At 35.3% G+C, this 17,808-nt stretch overlaps 2 protein-coding genes across 2 annotated transcripts; both read right to left on the bottom strand.

Annotated features, from left to right (window-relative positions):
• Positions 1-817: 817 nt before the first annotated feature.
• Positions 818-1,432, bottom strand: LOC131047092 (agamous-like MADS-box protein AGL21). The gene has a single exon (XM_057980924.2). The coding sequence runs from the start codon at positions 1,329-1,331 to the stop codon at positions 942-944; it is 390 nt and encodes a 129-aa protein (XP_057836907.2). The 5' UTR covers positions 1,332-1,432; the 3' UTR covers positions 818-941.
• A 2,971-nt stretch (positions 1,433-4,403) lies between these two features.
• Positions 4,404-4,930, bottom strand: LOC131047102 (agamous-like MADS-box protein AGL21). Its single transcript, XM_057980935.2, has one exon. The coding sequence runs from the start codon at positions 4,906-4,908 to the stop codon at positions 4,477-4,479; it is 432 nt and encodes a 143-aa protein (XP_057836918.2). The 5' UTR covers positions 4,909-4,930; the 3' UTR covers positions 4,404-4,476.
• Between the last annotated feature and the right edge of the window lie 12,878 nt (positions 4,931-17,808).

Here is a 17,808-nt window from a genome sequence, read left to right as displayed (position 1 = left end):
GGCATAATAACATTGCAGAAGAAGGAACCCCCGAAATGACAGTATTAACAATTTATATATTGACAGTATTAAGCAAGAAATATCTTAGAGTAAAATATTAAAAATAATTCAACACAAGATATATAATAAAAAAACATGTCTTATTGATAACTGGAAGTAAAAGAAGTAATATTTCAATATTTCAAAGACAACAGGAAGCAAAATAAAGAAGATACTTAAAATTATAAAGACAATTAAAGATTTTCCCAAGTGCATGCATCTTTAATAGACACGTTTGATGATGTTCCATGCGCCTTAGCTAGTCAACAGTTGCCTCTAGTTCTGATCAGCAGCCACTCTTCTCATCTGAGCTATTTTATTCTCTTACAACTTCCGTGTTATCTGGACTTACATGATTTGGTTAGGCAGGGGTCTTATAGGAGGGACTTAAGCTCTATTTTTAAGGAAGAAGTGGTTCCATGGAGATATTTTTTAGACTACAGGATTATTTGGAATCTGCTCCTAAAAAATATCTCCATGAGACCTCAGCCTTATTTTCTTACTTTCTTCTATTGCCTTTTTTCAACCACTAAACCTCTGACCATCTCTATTTTAATTCCAGTATGTCCGAATGTTGAATAGGTCTTTATAGTCCGCCTCTAATCAGCCAATTACTATCTTTAGGTAAATACTCTTATTTAGAAACGTTTAAATGGTTACAGTCCTCAGGCAATTGCTATTAGCCCACTCTCATAAAAGGGTTCTCTCCTATTATCCTACTTCTGTGTTTTATGGAATTCGAATAATTTTTCTTCATTTAGTAGTCACTGACTATAAGACGTGGGGACTAAATATAAGAACAATTCAAGACAATTGTCTTGCTTTTTATTTGAAAAAATATATATAGAGAATTTATTCTGGGATCCAAAGATCCATCTGTGGAAAGCTTAGATCTTCCAACATCATCTGTGGAGTGATTCCATTTGAAAGAAAGGATGAGCACCAATTTTGGGGAGAGCGACAATATCAGGAAGAGCATTGAAAATTGCTGCATCTTGTGGAGTGAGATTGTTGGATGGAAGAGGTGTTGGTGTTGGTGTTGGATGGAAGAGGTGTTGCTGTTGCTGTTCATCCATCTGCACAGGGACAATTGGAGGAACAAAAGATGAGCCAATGAAATCCTCTTCAAATTTCTGCCCGTCTTCAGAGTAGATTATGATGATAACTCTTGAGCCGCACAGTAGAGAGAGCTCATGAGCTTTCTTCAACAGTCCTTTCTTCCGCTTCAAAAATGTCTGTCGCCGCTTCTTCTTGTCTGCCCTGTAAATGGCCAGAAGCTTTCTTCGACCCATTCTATTCTATTCTATTCTATTCTACTCTATTCTATGCTATTCTATGCTGCTCTTGCTCTCTATTCTATTCTATGCTATGCTGCTCTTGCTCTTGCTCTCATTCTCACACTCGCTCGATTTGTTGCAAACAATGACTGAATCTCAGAATTTATATGCTTTACTGGTGGACTGGACTTTCATGCAATTGGAGTAAACAATATTTCTTAAAATACAACTGGAAATAAACAATATTAAAAATAATCTTAAAATACAACTGGAAATAAACAATATTAAAAAATAATCTTAAAAGACAACTGAAAATTAAAAATATAAAAAATAATAAGTAATACAGTACTTCACGCTCCAGCAAGAAGCAGTTATTACTTTTTTTTTCTTTTTTTTCCTCATTTTTTATTGACTGTTTAGTATGTAGATTTGATCAGTTTGTGTCTGTAGTTCAGTTATAAGTGTAATAAACTAATTCAGTTTGTGTTTGTTGCATTTGTTGGATTTTTCTAGTTATTTTTAATATAATTTGATAATTAAATATTAGATTTGATCATGTGTCTATAGCTCAGTTATAAGTGTAATAAACTAATTAAACAAGCTAAATGTTTATGTTTGTTGGATTTTCTTAATTATTAGTAATATAATTTGATAATTAAATATTAAAATTAAATTTCAATATTTAGTTAAAAAGCTAATGATTTTTTGTTTTTTTTTCAATAAAAGTGGGCAAGCCACTAAACTTTTTTATTATTCATAAAATATTTTTACATCGGGTTCAGATTGGCATACCGGTAGGAAAAAACCTGCAAGAAAACCTCCGGAAAAACTCCAGCATAACAACAGCCAAAAAAACTACATATCTGCATTAAAAAAAACCATACCACCAAAAAACTCCAAGATAAAAAGTCGTCAGTTATACAAAAACCAAGAACTAGTGCTCTCCTCTGGAGGATCATGGGTTGTATCTGGAAGAGGAATAACCCTCAATGGAAATGCCAAACGAATAGGAGCAGTGAACAAGAAGCCCAAAGTAAGCAGTGAATGCAAGGCCTCAAAAACAACCCAAGCTTTGTCCACATACTGATCAGAGACCAGATACATCAGAAAATCCATAGAAGCTCGTGTATCTTCCATGGTGTCACATATCAGCCCCATTCTTAATTCATACAATAATTGACCAAACCAACCATTAACCATGAGCTCATGGCGAGGAAGAAACCCACCATAATAAAAAGACCCCACATCAAAATGATAATCAACCAATGCAGAAGAAACCATATCCCAATTACATACTACCGGAAAAATGAACGTTGAAACCAAGAGGCTAACCAAATCATCGTCAAGTAAAACATCATAACAGATTGTAACCAACTGAAACAAAATCTCAACATAAGAAATATGAGGGCAAATTTCCAGCCAACGACACCCAGAAGTTTGCGGGATTCAAAAGCCACTGCAAGAGAAAACAAATTAAAGACCTTACCAAGCTTGTCACAATTAGCCACATTGTCATCCTCTGAAACCCCAGCTTCTGGCACCACTCTATATATACCAGAGGACAGGGAAGACGACATTTGTAGAAACAAGAAACTCCAGAAAACTGCAAAACCATAACACAAAATGCAGCTTTTCCCATAATAAAATGAGATAAACACATGGAAGTATTAATAAAAACTGCCATCAACTAACCATAATGATGAGAACGGATTTGCAAAAATATCCATTACAAACTTACATGGTTTGGACATCTCACACGGATTAACAACCCTGAAAACTGACAATCATGAATGAAAATCAAGAAGGAGAGGATGCCACCATCAAACAAATGATCATCGCATAATACCAAATCTGCCATGGCCGAAAAAACTCACACAAGGCGAACTATGATGCAGTACCATACCTCAACAAACAATAATATCCCAAGAATGTTTCGCACGTTAAAAAGTTACACACATTCCACATTACTATGAAGGATCGAAAACAAAATACATTCAAACACACATGTTGCCACCATTGAATATATCATGTTCAGCCACATCCTCACCCTATAAATGGCATTATATATGACGAATACTTAAAATAGAAGTAAGATTTCTACATCAAATATGAGGCACATACAAAGTCATTCGTAAAGTGAAAAAGAAGATGAACTTGACCAATCAAGGAGGGCGGACCACCAATCAGCCAAAAAGCAAAGAATTTTGAACACCTTCCCAAACTGTCGAAGGAATTTCAGATGAATCAACCAACCGGAAATGAGCCTTACTCTCAATGGCAAGATTTGCCAGGAAATCAGCCACTGTGTTAATTTCCCTATAGCAATGACAGATTAGGAATGAATCAAAAGAATCTATTTTTTGTAAAATTTGATCCAGCAAATACTACAACTTCCAACAATTAGATCACTTCTTCATAGCACTCTAAATAATAACCATTGAATCACCTTCAATTACTATGTTCTTGATCTTTAGAGAAATTGCCATATCCAACCCTAAAGACAAAACTTGAAACTCAACAAAATTGTTAGTGTTATATCCAAGATCATGGCATTTAGCAAGAATGAGATGCGCGCTATGATGAAAGATAGCCATCCCCACCCCTGCCTTCCCAGGGTTTCCCTAGGAAGCTCCATCAAAATTAAGTTTAAAATGGCCCCAAGGCAGAGGTTTCCATTTAGCCAGTGCCCGCTTCACAAGAGAGTTGTAACTCTTGGAAATTGAGCCATGAGAAGGTAAAGTAGAAAGGGCTCCCCAAACTCTAGTAACCCTATTATCCCAATGCGAGAAAGAAGATTAGTTTCACCGAACATTTTTAATCTGGTAACAATGGAGTGGGGTTGGAATCAGAAAAGAGTTGAGATTAGTTTCACCAAATATTTTAGAAGGAAAATAGAAAAAAAAAATTATTTCAATTTAAGAGCTTAAATTTTTAAGCAGAACTGTGCTACACATTAATGTGACCACCAGCTTAAATTTTAGTTCTGTGTTTTATGGAATTCGCATAATTTTTCTTCATTTAGTAGTCACTGACTATAAGACGGGGGACTAAATATAAGAACAATTCAAGACAATCGTCTTGCTTTTTATTTGAAAAAATATATATACAATTTATTCTGGGATCCAAAGATCCATCTGTGGAAAGCTTAGATCTTCCAACATCATCTGTGGAGTGCTTGCATATTGATATTGAAGAAATCAAGAATCGGATCCATTTCCATTTTAAAGAAAGGATGAGCACCAATTTTGGGGAGAGCGACAATATCAGGAAGAGCACTGAAAATTGCTGCATCTTGTGGAGTGAGATTGTTGGATGGAAGAGGTGTTGGAGTTGGTGTTGGAGGATGCAAGAGCTGATCCTGTTGCTGTTGATCCATCTGCACAGGGACAATTGGAGGAAGAAAAGATGAGCCAATGAAATCCTCTTCAAATTTCTGCCCGTCTTCAGAGTAGATTATGATGATAACTCTTGAGCCGCACAGTAGAGAGAGCTCATGAGCTTTCTTCAACAGTCCTTTCTTCCGCTTCAAAAATGTCTGTCGCCGCTTCTTCTTATCTGCCCTGTAAATGGCCAGAAGCTTTCTTCGACCCATTCTATTCTATTCTATCCTACTCTACTCTATTCTCTGAGAATTTATATACTTAACGTAGTAGTGGGCTGAATTTATTCTCCTTCTCTGCTCTCACTCTCGCTCGACTTGTTGCAAAGAATGACCGCATCTGAGAATTTATATACTTAACGTACTGGGCTGAACTCTCGTGATAAAATTAGAAAATTTTCTTAAAATACAACTGGAAATAAACAATATTAAAAAAATAATTCAAGACAAGGAAAAAACATGTCTTATTGATAACTGGAAGTATAAGATAAGTAAATTAAAGATAACTGGAAGCAAAATAGTGAAAAGTAAAATTATAAAGACAATTAAAGATTTACCCAAGAGCATGCATGTACATGCATTAAAATAATTTTTTATTAAATTTTTTAAAAATTATTATCTTTGATAAATGAGGTTGGAATATCGTTTTTACAAAAGAATGATGAAATTTAAAAATTTATATATTGCCAAAACAAGATAAATATTAGAAAAACATCTTAAAAATAAAATTTTAAAAAGAAAGAAGTAAAAATACCTGCATGTAAGAGGATATCATAGATGAACTGCAGCTTGCTTTTTGCTTGGTTTCTTCTACCCATGTTACTCACTCTTTCTCTTGCTTTGTTTCTTCTACCCATGTTACTCACTCTTGCTCTTGCTTTGTTACTCCAAGTTGTTGCTTTTATTTATTTGTTTGTAAATACCATAATTAGTTTTTGTTGTAAAAAATGACTCAAGCTAACAATTTATATATGTATAGACTCTCATAGTTTTCCTAGAAAGCAAGAAATATCTTATAGGAAATAAATAAAAACATAAAAAAAAAACCGAAGATGTGATAAATAATAAAAAAATATATAAACGGGTACACTTTATGTGTGAATGTTTTAGTGACTACAAGTAGCAGGCTTCAACTCCACCGGATCCATAGGTCTGAGCCTGCCCATATCTCCAATAGTGGTCAACGGGATATAACACATTGGCCAAATACCTTGAGCGAAGATCGTTGTCCTTTGATTAAAGGGCAATTCTTGTGATTTTACTATTCTAATTATTTTACTATTTTGAGACCCAACTACCACAATTGGTAGCTTTTAAAAACCCAGTTGTCATGTGCAGTCAACCCATATTGACTATTTGTGCATAGTTAGTCGATTGTAATTGTTGCTATTGCAATGCTTATAGTAATGATATTTAGATGCATATTATGTCCTAATTGTGTTTGATTTAATGTGAACTATATGAGTAATCATGGGGGCCTTTTGGGATTTTATTTGATAAGTGGAGTTTAATTTGAGTTTTATTGTTATTATATTCTCACTCCTAGAAGTGAGTTTATATTTTGTAATTGAGCCCATTTTCCCTCAACACTTAGTGTATTTTTATGTTTTCCTCTCAAAATCCTCTTCATGGCCACTTTGGAATTGTTGAGATCTTGAATTCCTTTGAGTGGAATTTTGTGGGCATGGAATTGTTTGATTTGGATTGTGGAAGATTTGATGCTATTCAAATATTGTGAGCATTGGTGGAGTGTGGGATTTGTAGTTTGAATTTGATTGATTCTTCCATTTAGAGGTAGATTATCTCTCCCCATTTCTCTTTGATATTCAATTTAAATCTTCTATGAATGTGTATTTTGTATTATGTAATGTGTTTAGATCATTTTTTGTCTCTACAACTGTTTGCTTGTTGAATTTGCATGTGGGTTCGGATTTTGATGCAATTTGGGGGTGTTCTTGGGTAGATTCTATCCACTTTTCCTTGGGGATCTTGTTTAATTTATGTGTTTGTGTTTTTGAGAATTATTAAGGGACTTCTCAAATGGGTTGGTCCCCCAATTTTCCCTCACATACTTTACTTTTGGTCAAACTTGATGCCCTAGGTAGCCTCCCAAAGAAGAATCCCACAACTACTTCTAGATTTTTGCATTTGCAATTATCATTTCACATCCGCGGTTAGAATTTTTATTATTATTATTTAATTTCATATTTTATTTTTTAATTATTCATTTCCCAGTTGGATTACCCATTTTCTTCTAGGGTTTCACAATTAGCAACCCTAATCTAATTTTTGGGTTTGTGACCCTCCTAGTTGCTCAGTTGAGTTGTCCCTTCTATTTTTCTTATTGGGCCTAATTTACTTACAAATTATGGATTGTGATATCAAGGTATGCTTCCATGAGATGCCAAAGAGAATTTGCATTTATAATTTTGAATTGAGAACAGTACAGGTTCAAATTCTAGACTTGGAGACCTAAAGGTTACTCTTTAGGTAATGGCATGGTTATGCATTATGTATGTGATCTCTTATGATATTATTATGATTATTATAATATGTATCTATTCATTGTTCTCATTCATGTTTGAGCCTCGTTTGTATGGGCATCATAGTATGTTTGATTTGCATTGAAGTTGGTATTGATACTCAATTCATGCCTTCCTAGGTGTAATGAATTGATAGCACTAGATATTAGCAAGTGTTGTGAATGCTTGAGTATGTATATTAAACTTGGAATAGATGTCGTGTATCATTTTATATGATTTTTTTTATTGTAGGATCAAGTGGGTGCATTCTCTTGGTAGCATGACTAATTGAGGATGTGGAACAATTGACACCACAACTCTTCAACGTTCCATTCTTTTCAGCCTTATTTTTTTCTTATAATTATAGTTTATCTTTGATCTATTCATTTCTTTATCATTAAATATTATCCTAGTCTACTCCTAAGGTACCTAAAAATGAATTAGACTTTTAAATTTTAAATTTTTTGTCTAAATATATTACTTCTTCCTACTAGTCATTATGAAACAACTCAAAACGTGTTAATGGGTAAAAGTACAAAGTTGTGTTACAATTTTATAAAGGAAATGGTCAATGCTAATTCAAAATTTTAAATTAAATTAATAGAAAGTGAAACATATGTTTTGAGTTTTAAAATGATTTAAACTAATTAAATTTATATTCTTTTGTCTATTTTATGTTTGTAATTTCAACAAAAAAATCAAAAATTATTTGAATGTAGTTTTTTATAAAGTAAACACTATAATTTAGTTGTTGATAAAATGGTGAAATTGAAGTTACACAAGATGCCACACTTTATTTAGTAAATTTTACCTTTTTTTCTTCAATTTTTTTGTGTATATTTATAACTTCAAAAATTACTGCATGGATATATTTTTATTTTATTTTTTATAATTATATATTTTTCAATAAATTTGAAAAGTTGTGTGTTAAAATATAACTCTTTCCAATTGTTGTCACCTTTAATCTTAATTATTTATCCAAATTAGAAAAGAATTATATCATCTTAACATAGATTCTTTTCTCTACTGCATTATATTTTTTTCAAAATTTTTAAATAAATTATAGTATTTTTCCTTGACAAGATAACTTGTAATGCCTATCGAAATACCCTAGAGAAATACAACTAACTATCGTGCAAATAGTGATAATATTTTTTATTTTTTATTATTTTACATTAGCACTAATGCATCACATATATATAACTTCAAATAACACATAACATTATTCCAACATTTTAACCATGCATATAATCAATCCCACATAATAATGATAATACAATACGCAAGCGGAAATAAACAACAACTCATCTACCTCATTCCCTAGGGTATCTCAATGTCATTACCTGAGTAAAAATATCATAAACATAACCATGTCATAGCTAATTCCACATTTATCCTATAAATATTTCATCTAAGAACATAGAAAGATACTCATTTACATTGCCCTAGTGCATATGCAATACACCCCATTCACTCCTAATTCTAGATTCATTTTAAAAGCATCAAATCCAAGTGTTCCTGATTCTCATTTTCTTAACCATCTGACTATCTTCATTAATTCCTACCAACATTATCTATAACATGTCTATTCCCTTTTTCCTAAATTATGAAGATCCATATAACCCAATATGACATTATATATGTAAGCTACACTTAAGAAGAAAGTACAAATTAAATTATTTTCCTTCCAAATGAGTACATACATTCTATCCCACTCAACCAATCCCATGACATAACCTCATTAACCAAGAATCCAATTTCTTACTTTTACATATGATCAATATCCAACTTACAACATGAAATCAACAATAATTCAACCAAATACTCTATTACAATAACCATGATTTCAATCCTAAACTACATCATTTCCCATTACACATGATTACAATTCCATTTACATATAGGTGCATTGAATTCAATCTATGAATACATATATCTTATGAAACTACCAACATAAATGCCACATGAATCGTATTACATCAATCTACTCCAAGATTCTATCCATAGAAGAAGAGGTAAGAATCCACATCCATGCAAAAGAGCATCCAACAAAGAACATCCCAATAGAAAAAGGCATCAAACCACCCAACCATGTGGAACCAATAAAGAACCAACCCCCATTATAGGAGATGACACAAGCTTCCCACACACACTCTATACCTAGGCTAACACCTAGCAACCAAAGGAGCTTAACCTTGGACAATCATAATTGAAAACCAACCACAATAATCATAAAACTGAGACATATCACAAGGTTTAGAAACAAAGATATAAAACTCCAAGAGGCATATCAACAACCATGGCATAAGTAACAAGGATAGATGTAGGGGAGAGTGTCATCACATGCTACCCTCACAAGAAGGGTGATCCACACCCCTGATAGACATGCATAGCCATCTCTACCTATGTGAGAATCAAAGGGTTCAACTTTCCATCTCTATGGCCTTTCCAAACTTATCTTCAGTCATCCCTCAAGGGTTATGAGATGGGGCATGCACAACACATTAATTTATTATCTTGATTAGGTGGATCCTATTCACCCAGCCCATCTAATTAATTATTAATGTTATCACTTGACTACATAAGGAAAACTTTCATGAACTCCTAGAAGTCTAGACCCACAAAAATCCTTACACGGAACCTCTTGGTGGCCTATTCTCATGTGACCTTGGCTAACACATGAAAGCCCACTCCCCCTAACCATGCTCCAAGACCTTAGGGTAAACAACAACAATAGAATAATAGCCATAACAACAATAAGGAGGCTCAAAAATCAACCACAATACCACATCTATAAGAAACTTCCAACAATGAAATAATATCTAAATGTCAAATCACATAAAGTAAACCAAGAGCCTCAAGACAAATCTGCAAACATGAGCAAGGTGTGATCCTTCTTTCTCAACCAAATCATAAGTATCCTTAGCAAGGCATCATCATCTTGCCAAAATCATAAAGATATATAAACTCTCAAGCAAGGCATTATATCTTGCATGTCTTAAAATCCCATCAAATACAATGGAAACCCATAACAAAGCAAGTAAACCATCTCAAAATTCTCAAGAGAATCAATTATATACTATGGTACAAAAGATAAAATTAAAAAAGCCATCACAAAAGGCCAAAAAGATCAAATACAATTGACATAGTAGTTTAGCACATTTGTTGATTGTAATGCTGCATTCATTAAATCAGACAACGCATATCCCAGATGTATCAATTCTTATGGACAGTTCTACAACACATACATAAAATCCTGTAGCGCATATGAAAAACCCTATTGTTCCTTTGTGGCATACATTAGCGCATTTTCTAAGAATAACAGTGCATATAGCCCTTCAAGTAGTGCATACAAAAGGCAAAGTGGTGCATACCCTAGACTCAGTAGCACATTTGATACATGGGTTGGCACATTTATTGGATAGTATAGTGCATATACAATAGACAATAGTGCATTTACTAAATTAGCGCATACAAATCGTTCAGCCAAAAAAAAATCACGGAAATAAACTTACGAACAAGTAAAGTACATACGAATCAGACAATTGGATTATGTTGAGGAAGAAAAGATGACCCATTTGCAGCTACAAGTGGAATGCCAATGAAATACTCTTCAAACTTCTCCCCTTCTTTAGAGTGGATTCTCATGAAAACTCTAGAGCTGCAAAGTATAGAGAGCTCGCGAGCTTTCTTCAATAATCCTTTCATCCACTGTAGAAATGTTTGACGCCGCTTGCACTTGTTATCCCTGTAAACGGGTACAAGATTTTTTCAAACCATTCTATTCTATTCTATTCTATTTTATTCTATGCTTCTCTTGCTTTCACTCTCACTCTATTTGCTACAAAGAATGATTGAATCGGAGAATTTATATACTAACACAGTGGGCTGGACTTTCATGATAATATTAAAAAATAATCTTAAAAGACAACTAGAAGTAAACAATATTAAAAAATAATCTTAAAGACAACTGGAAATAAAAAATATTAAAAATAATTAGAAATAACTAAATGGTGCAGTTAACATAAATCGAAAGTAGAATGAGCGGGAACGGGATCAAGAGCGTGGGGGCTAGGGTTTCAGCTAGAGATGAAGATGCATAGGAAGCAGATGAGGATGATGATGACGGCTTTGGGGTTGTGGTTGGTGTGGCTCACACTTTCTCTAAGTTGCCTTATTTTTATGGGAGTGTCTGCTCACTGTCATATGCCCACTTGTTTTGTCTAGAAGCCTCCTCTTTGGATGTCGTTGGTTTTTTGGATCGTTGTTTTTTTCTCAATTGTGGCTATGCATGGTTCATGTGCGTGAGTTGTGGGAGAGTGTGGGCTCAGAGTCTATTTTTTTCTGTTTGCGTCTCTTGTAGCTAGAGGTATCAGATGGAGGTCTTTCTAGCTAGGGATTGAGGGGATTTTGATGGTGAAGGTGTTCAATGTGATCTCTTTGAGCTCGAGCGTTGTGTAAGTTAAGCTTTATTTTTTTCCATCCTCCCTCTGTCTTATGTTCATTATGCTTTCTCTCTTTTCTTCCCTCCTAAATTTTTTGATTTGGGTGATGGTGGGAGTGGCATTTGGGTTGTCATTAGAGGGTTTGAAGATGGAGCGGACAGAGATTTTGATGTTGCACATATCTTTGGGGAGGTTGCTCACGGGTCTGCCGAAGTGACCTCTGTTGTTTGTGGATTCTTGGGTTGTAGAGGGAAATCAGACTGTGTGTGTCGAGGAGGGGTTTGGGTTGTGGGAAATCTTGCTAATGATGGGGAATATGGTTCTCCTACCAGTAGAAATATTCCTATTTGGCTTATCATTTCTCTAGTTGGCTCTGATTTTTATTCTATGTTTGTCTCTAGTGGTGGCCTCTTGTTTGTGGTTTCGATATTCTTTCGGTTGGCCCTCTCTCTAGTATGGGATTTGTTTTGGCTTTTTGCTTTTGGGGGGGCATTTTTTTTGTCTAGGGTTTTCTTTTATTGCTTGGTCCCCTCTTTCTGTGGTTGCCATGTTAGGGTTGAGACCCTTTGGGGCTGTTTAAGAATATCTTTGGGCCTTAAGATAGTTTTCTCTTGGGTCTGGCTTTTGGACCTTATGCTTCATTGGAGAATGTTTTTAAAGGTATGTCTCTCTGGTTTTGTTCAATGTTTCTTTGTATAGCCTTTTTCAGTCTATCCTATTGAGGTGGATGATTCTTCTATTGAGGGGAAGAGTTGTGGATTGAGTTTGGTGGGAAAAAACCTGTTGGGGGATTTTGATGCCTTGTTTTTTGAGGTCGGATGGTTGACTGCTGCTCTCTCCTTGTTTCTGAGTTCCTGTCCCTTTTCTCCTATAGAGGTGGAGATCTTGGTTAAGCTTATCTGATTGGATTTGGATTGGTTCAGGCCTCTTTTTCAAGTTTTGGCTCTCGGAGCCTTTTTAAAACCCAGTTGTCCAGCAAATTGTTGTGGTTCCATCTCTTGGTGGCTGGACTTTGGTTCATGTTTTGAAGCTTCGTTCTCTTTGCTGATGGTTTAAATATTTTTAGCTCCTACATAGGTGGGTCCCTATCCTATATAGGTGGAAAGGCACTTTGCTGCTAGAGGTGCAACTATTAGATGTTTTGAGGTTGTTGGCTTCATCCTGGTGGTTTTGGGAGCCATTTCAAAACCCAAATCAAAGACTAGAGGAGCCTTTCAAAACCCCCATGTTTTTGTTTGGTTCCTAATGCTTATCTAGTGTAATCTTGTCTGGCTAGATTCTGACAGTTTTCAAGGGTTCAGTATAGACTATGGTTAATTTTTGTTAAGGTCTGGGCTAGCTTTTAGCTGCTTGAAATTTTTGTCACAAGTTAAGGGAACCGGGAAAATACCTATTGACTGGTTGAGGGTGTTTGTTATACTCTTGTCCTTTTCTTTTATGAGCTACTATTTGAGGTTGTAGCCTTGTTTGTGATGTCATCCTGTTGTGTAATGTATATCTTTTGATTGTTTGGCTAGCTCTTTCTGCTTGTGGTTGCACTGGTGTTTGGCTCGTATTTGTCAGTTTAGTTGTACTTGGACTGCTGATTTTCATTGTTTGTACCATTTGGTAGCGTAGTGTTATGGGTTCCAGATCGTGGTAAAATCTTAGGGTTTTGAGACCCTTCAAAACCTGTTGTTAGGGGTTTTGGGTCCCCTCAAAACCTATTTTACCTTAAATCAAAAACTAAATGGTGTAGTTCATCTACATTTAATACAATACTTCACGCTCCAACAAAAAGCCGCTATTACTTTTATTTTTTCTCATTTTTTATTGATGTTGAGTATGTAGATTTGATCAGTTTATGTCAGTAGTTTAGTTTTAAGTGTAATAAACTAATTAAGGAAGCTAAATATTTATGTTGTTGGATTTTTCTAGCTATTTTTAATATAATTTGATAATTAAATATTAAAAAAAAATTTCAACATTTAGTCAATAAGTTTTTTATTAAGATAAATGGGTTTTACAGGGACCCAAAACCCAAAAACATCCAAAAAATAAACATAGTAACCAGAGTCTAACCAACCGCTAAACAACAACAGAAACAAGGGACTCACCCCAAGGCAGAAAACAACAAAAAAATAGACCTAAGAAATATGCACAATAAAAAAAAAACTAAGGAAGAACTTTCATAAGCTCAACATTCTTCTGGGCCGCTTTATTATCGATCTCTTGGAGTTCCTTCATTATGAACCTCAAACTTCCTTTTTTCTGATGTTTGCTCCTAGTCCTAGTAGAAGGTCCCATGGACGTCTGCACCTCTGGGTTTTTCTTATCCAAGTTGGTATTTAGGGATCTCCCAACTCTGGTCATCTTCTTCTTCTAAATAGAAATTTCCCCGATGACTCTTTTGAGTCCCTCAACACTATTATACATGGATTCCTTGCTAACCTCAACCAAACCCTTAAGTTTACTTTTCAACTCCTGTATTTCGTTCTTCAGCCTGCCGATTTTAGCCTCATGTTCAGTATTCATAACCTTAATATCTTTCACAATTTCTTAGGACAACTTCAGCATTTTGTCAGTCTTATCTGGATTTGGTTTCTCAATGAAAGTGTCTAAGAGGTCCTTAGTCCCCTGCTTCATGAGTTTAATTTCCCAAAAAACCCATCTGAAGCACTTCTCCTGATTCGTCAGCAAATTCCCGAGGAGATTATCAACATCCATTTCATCATCTTTAGACTTATTAGGGTTCACATTAAGGGGGATGTCAAGTCTAATTTCATTATAATCCTTGTCAAGGATCTCCAACATTTCTTTAGTCATCTATCTTTTTCAGATTTTGCTGGCCCAAGATGTGGGGCTGCAAAACAAGGGATTTCTTTTTGGCAGCCCATCTAGGTGAGTTTTTTCTACTACTACTAGTACCATAAGTGGTCTTCTGCAGGGGACCCTCATCGTTTAAGGGTTTATAATTTGAGTTGTCCAACACATGGACATCATTCCAGTCCATAGTCATTCATCCCTTTGAATCACCAAACTCCCTATATAAAACATTGTGCACTACTTGGCTAGCTAAAGACTTAGGTTTTTTCAGAACAGGGGAGGGTTTAACATCATGGGATTTAGCATACTCAATAATTAAAAGAATTAAACCCTCATGTAGAACCAGATTGTCCACATTCTTAAAATGCTTACGCATGAATAACTCCAGAGAAGATAACAAATAAAATGGAATGGAAATTCTTTTATCATGCCTAAAATGATTCAGAATCATGAAATGGTAAGAAAAGATATTATCAAAGTCGCCATTGAGGGTTATGTACCTCATTATGAGCTCTATCATGTCTGTCCAAAGGCTCTAAAGGTCCAACCTATTGTATCTGTCATCCGGGTTCTTATTGACTCTTCTTCTTTCACTCTTTTTCTCATAGAAAACTGAGAGGGCTTCTTACGAACTCTTCCATTCCTTGAAAAATTTTCTGCCCTCCATATTGAGCCCGTAAATCTTAGCAATAAAGGGTTCATCAATTTTGAACTCTGTCACATACACCCATAGCACCCCATTATCCCAGTTACTCGCAAACAACTCCATGAGCCTATGTTTCTGTCCATGAAGCTTTTTTAAAAAGGGCTCCATTCCCCCATCTATGACTTCCATCCAAACCTCCTCCTTTTTCTCTCAAATCTCATAAAAGGATGGCTCCACTTTGTTCTTGTCTCCCCCCATCAGTATACTGCCTCTGTAAGTCTTTTTGACAACACCAAAACCAGGCTTCAGATAGTTGCAAAACAAACAAAACCATAGGAACAATCTGAAAGCTCACCTTGGCTTCTTTCTATGAGAAGTCCTACACATGTGATCTATCATCATTAATGCTCAAGAAAACACAGATTTTTTATGTCCTTCCTCGCCAACTCACACAACTGGAATGTTAAGGAATCCTCTTCCCACCACCAGTTTTCATCATCTCTAGCCACACCAAGATTAACCATGTGGTCTGTAAGCCTGTTACCCTCCCTTAGAATATGCAAGATTTTTAAAGCCTTGAATTTGGTCATCATTTCAAAACACTCCTACATTAAATGGTTAATCATCCAGCTAGGAGGATATTTTTTGTTTAAATAATTTATTATATTTTTTATTGAATTTGGTCATCATTTCAAAACACTCCTACATTAAATGGTTAATCATCCAGCTAGGAGAATCAACATAAAATTGGATAACATCCTTTTCTTTCTTCTTCCTTAGTTCCTCCAATCCTTCTTGAGCCAGTTGAATGCTTCATAGTAGCTCATTTTTCATCTTCTAACTCGGTGAAACAGACAAGAGTCGGATCACTACGACCAGTGGATTCAACTTGCTTTGTCTGATCTTTCTCTTTGGTTGCTATGGGAGTCTGACCTCCTTCATCTGCCCTAAGCTCTTCTAGTCTCCTCTTCTCCTGCTCCTCTTTTTCCTTGGCCTCCTTGTCAGCCTTTTCTTTTTCCTCTTTCTCCTTCTCTTGTTTCTCCTTCTCCTCTTTTTCCTTCTCCAGTTTCTCCTTCTCTTCTTTATGTTGTTTCTCCTTCTCTTCATTCTCTTGTTTCTCCTTCTCTTCTTTGTCCTTTTCCTATTTTTCCTTCTCCTCTCTTTCTGCCTTCTCCTTCTCCATTTTTTCTTTCTCAAGTTTTCCATATTTCACTTTCTCTTCTTCAGCTTTCTCCTTCTCTGTAGTAGTTCCCTCAACATCTAGTGCATCAACATCAATGGGGTCATTTTGTTCTACTATTATTTCACCCTGACTGTTGAGGACTTCATCCAATTTAGATGTAGATAGGTCAGGCTCTTGCACAACCTGTCTATTTTCTTCAAATACCTTTTGCATCTCAACAGCTACTTTAGCATGAAGATGGGTGTCTTTTTCCACCTCAGAGACTTTACCTCCAAGTAACTAAGTCTTCTTTTTTGCATGAAAAAGATGCCTTTGTACTGATTAAGAAGCTCAAATAATTCTAAATTAGAAGCATTAGGAAAATATTGGGAAAACATTTCTTCCCCAATTGCTTGTTCTTTTTCAATAACAATGCACCATTTGTTATCCAAAGAATCATATAAAAAATTATAAATAATAGACTTAATATCGGTTGGTGACCAATCATTATCACACAAATATTTAATGACCTCTATCTCTACCTCTTCCTTTTCAGTGTCATTAAATTCATCAAATTAATCCTTTAGGTCATCAAGAATCTTCCTTCTGATATTCTTAATTGTCCTTTGGTAGTGTGACATAGGCTTATAAGAAGGGAAGTGTATATTTACCGGTGCAAAGGTTGCAGGAACATTACTGGTTGTCTTCGTCTTCTTACTTGGTTGCCTTGTCTTCTTTATTTCTACCTCCGGTTTAGTGTATTTTGAATCCGTGTGCTATTCTTGATTTTTCTCTTCCTTTCAAATACCTTTGGCGGAATTGCCTCCGATTTCTTTTTGGCTGGTGACCTCTTTGTCACTCTAGGACTGGCAGTAGATGCAACTGGTGCTGATGTCGATGGCACAACTTTCCTCTTCTTTTGCTTCACTACTTTAGTAGGTTTGATCCTCTCTAAGTAAGTACCGGTCCTCTTCTTCTTTGGATCAAGTGGTGGAGCAAGTAGGGTAGAGGCATACCATGTGAGTATATTATTTACCACTTCATAGCCCATAGGCTCAACTTCCTCTTCACTTGGCTCAACCGCTTCCATTATGCATTGATCCACTTTGATTGCAAAACATTTGTCATCTTCATATTTCCTAACTAGGTCACCCGGTATCCTAATTCTCTGGTTCATCTCCATTCTGAACTCATCAAAATACCTATTCAAAGTCTCTGGATAAGTGGATCCTACTATTTGTAGACTCTCCTTGATTTGTCTTGTGACCGGTAGGTCACTTGACCATTGAACATCACCAACTCCTAGAAAATACCCTTGAAAATAGAAAAACAAACTGACAAGCAGTTGACCGAATTTGAACATTAGAGACTTGTCCTCTTTGATGGACTTTAGATTCTCCATGAGTTGTTTTTGCATACAGGTACATAAGTCGTACTCTGCATTCTCCTTGATCATCTGATAAGCGGCATGCACCACAGCTATCGGAACAGAGTTCATTCTGCTAGCATAGAATACTCTATACCCGATTACCA

Source organism: Cryptomeria japonica, chromosome 11 (assembly GCF_030272615.1).
Source record: "Cryptomeria japonica chromosome 11, Sugi_1.0, whole genome shotgun sequence".
Taxonomy (NCBI): Eukaryota; Viridiplantae; Streptophyta; class Pinopsida; order Cupressales; family Cupressaceae; genus Cryptomeria; species Cryptomeria japonica.
This window is presented reverse-complemented; position numbering and strand designations above follow the sequence as displayed.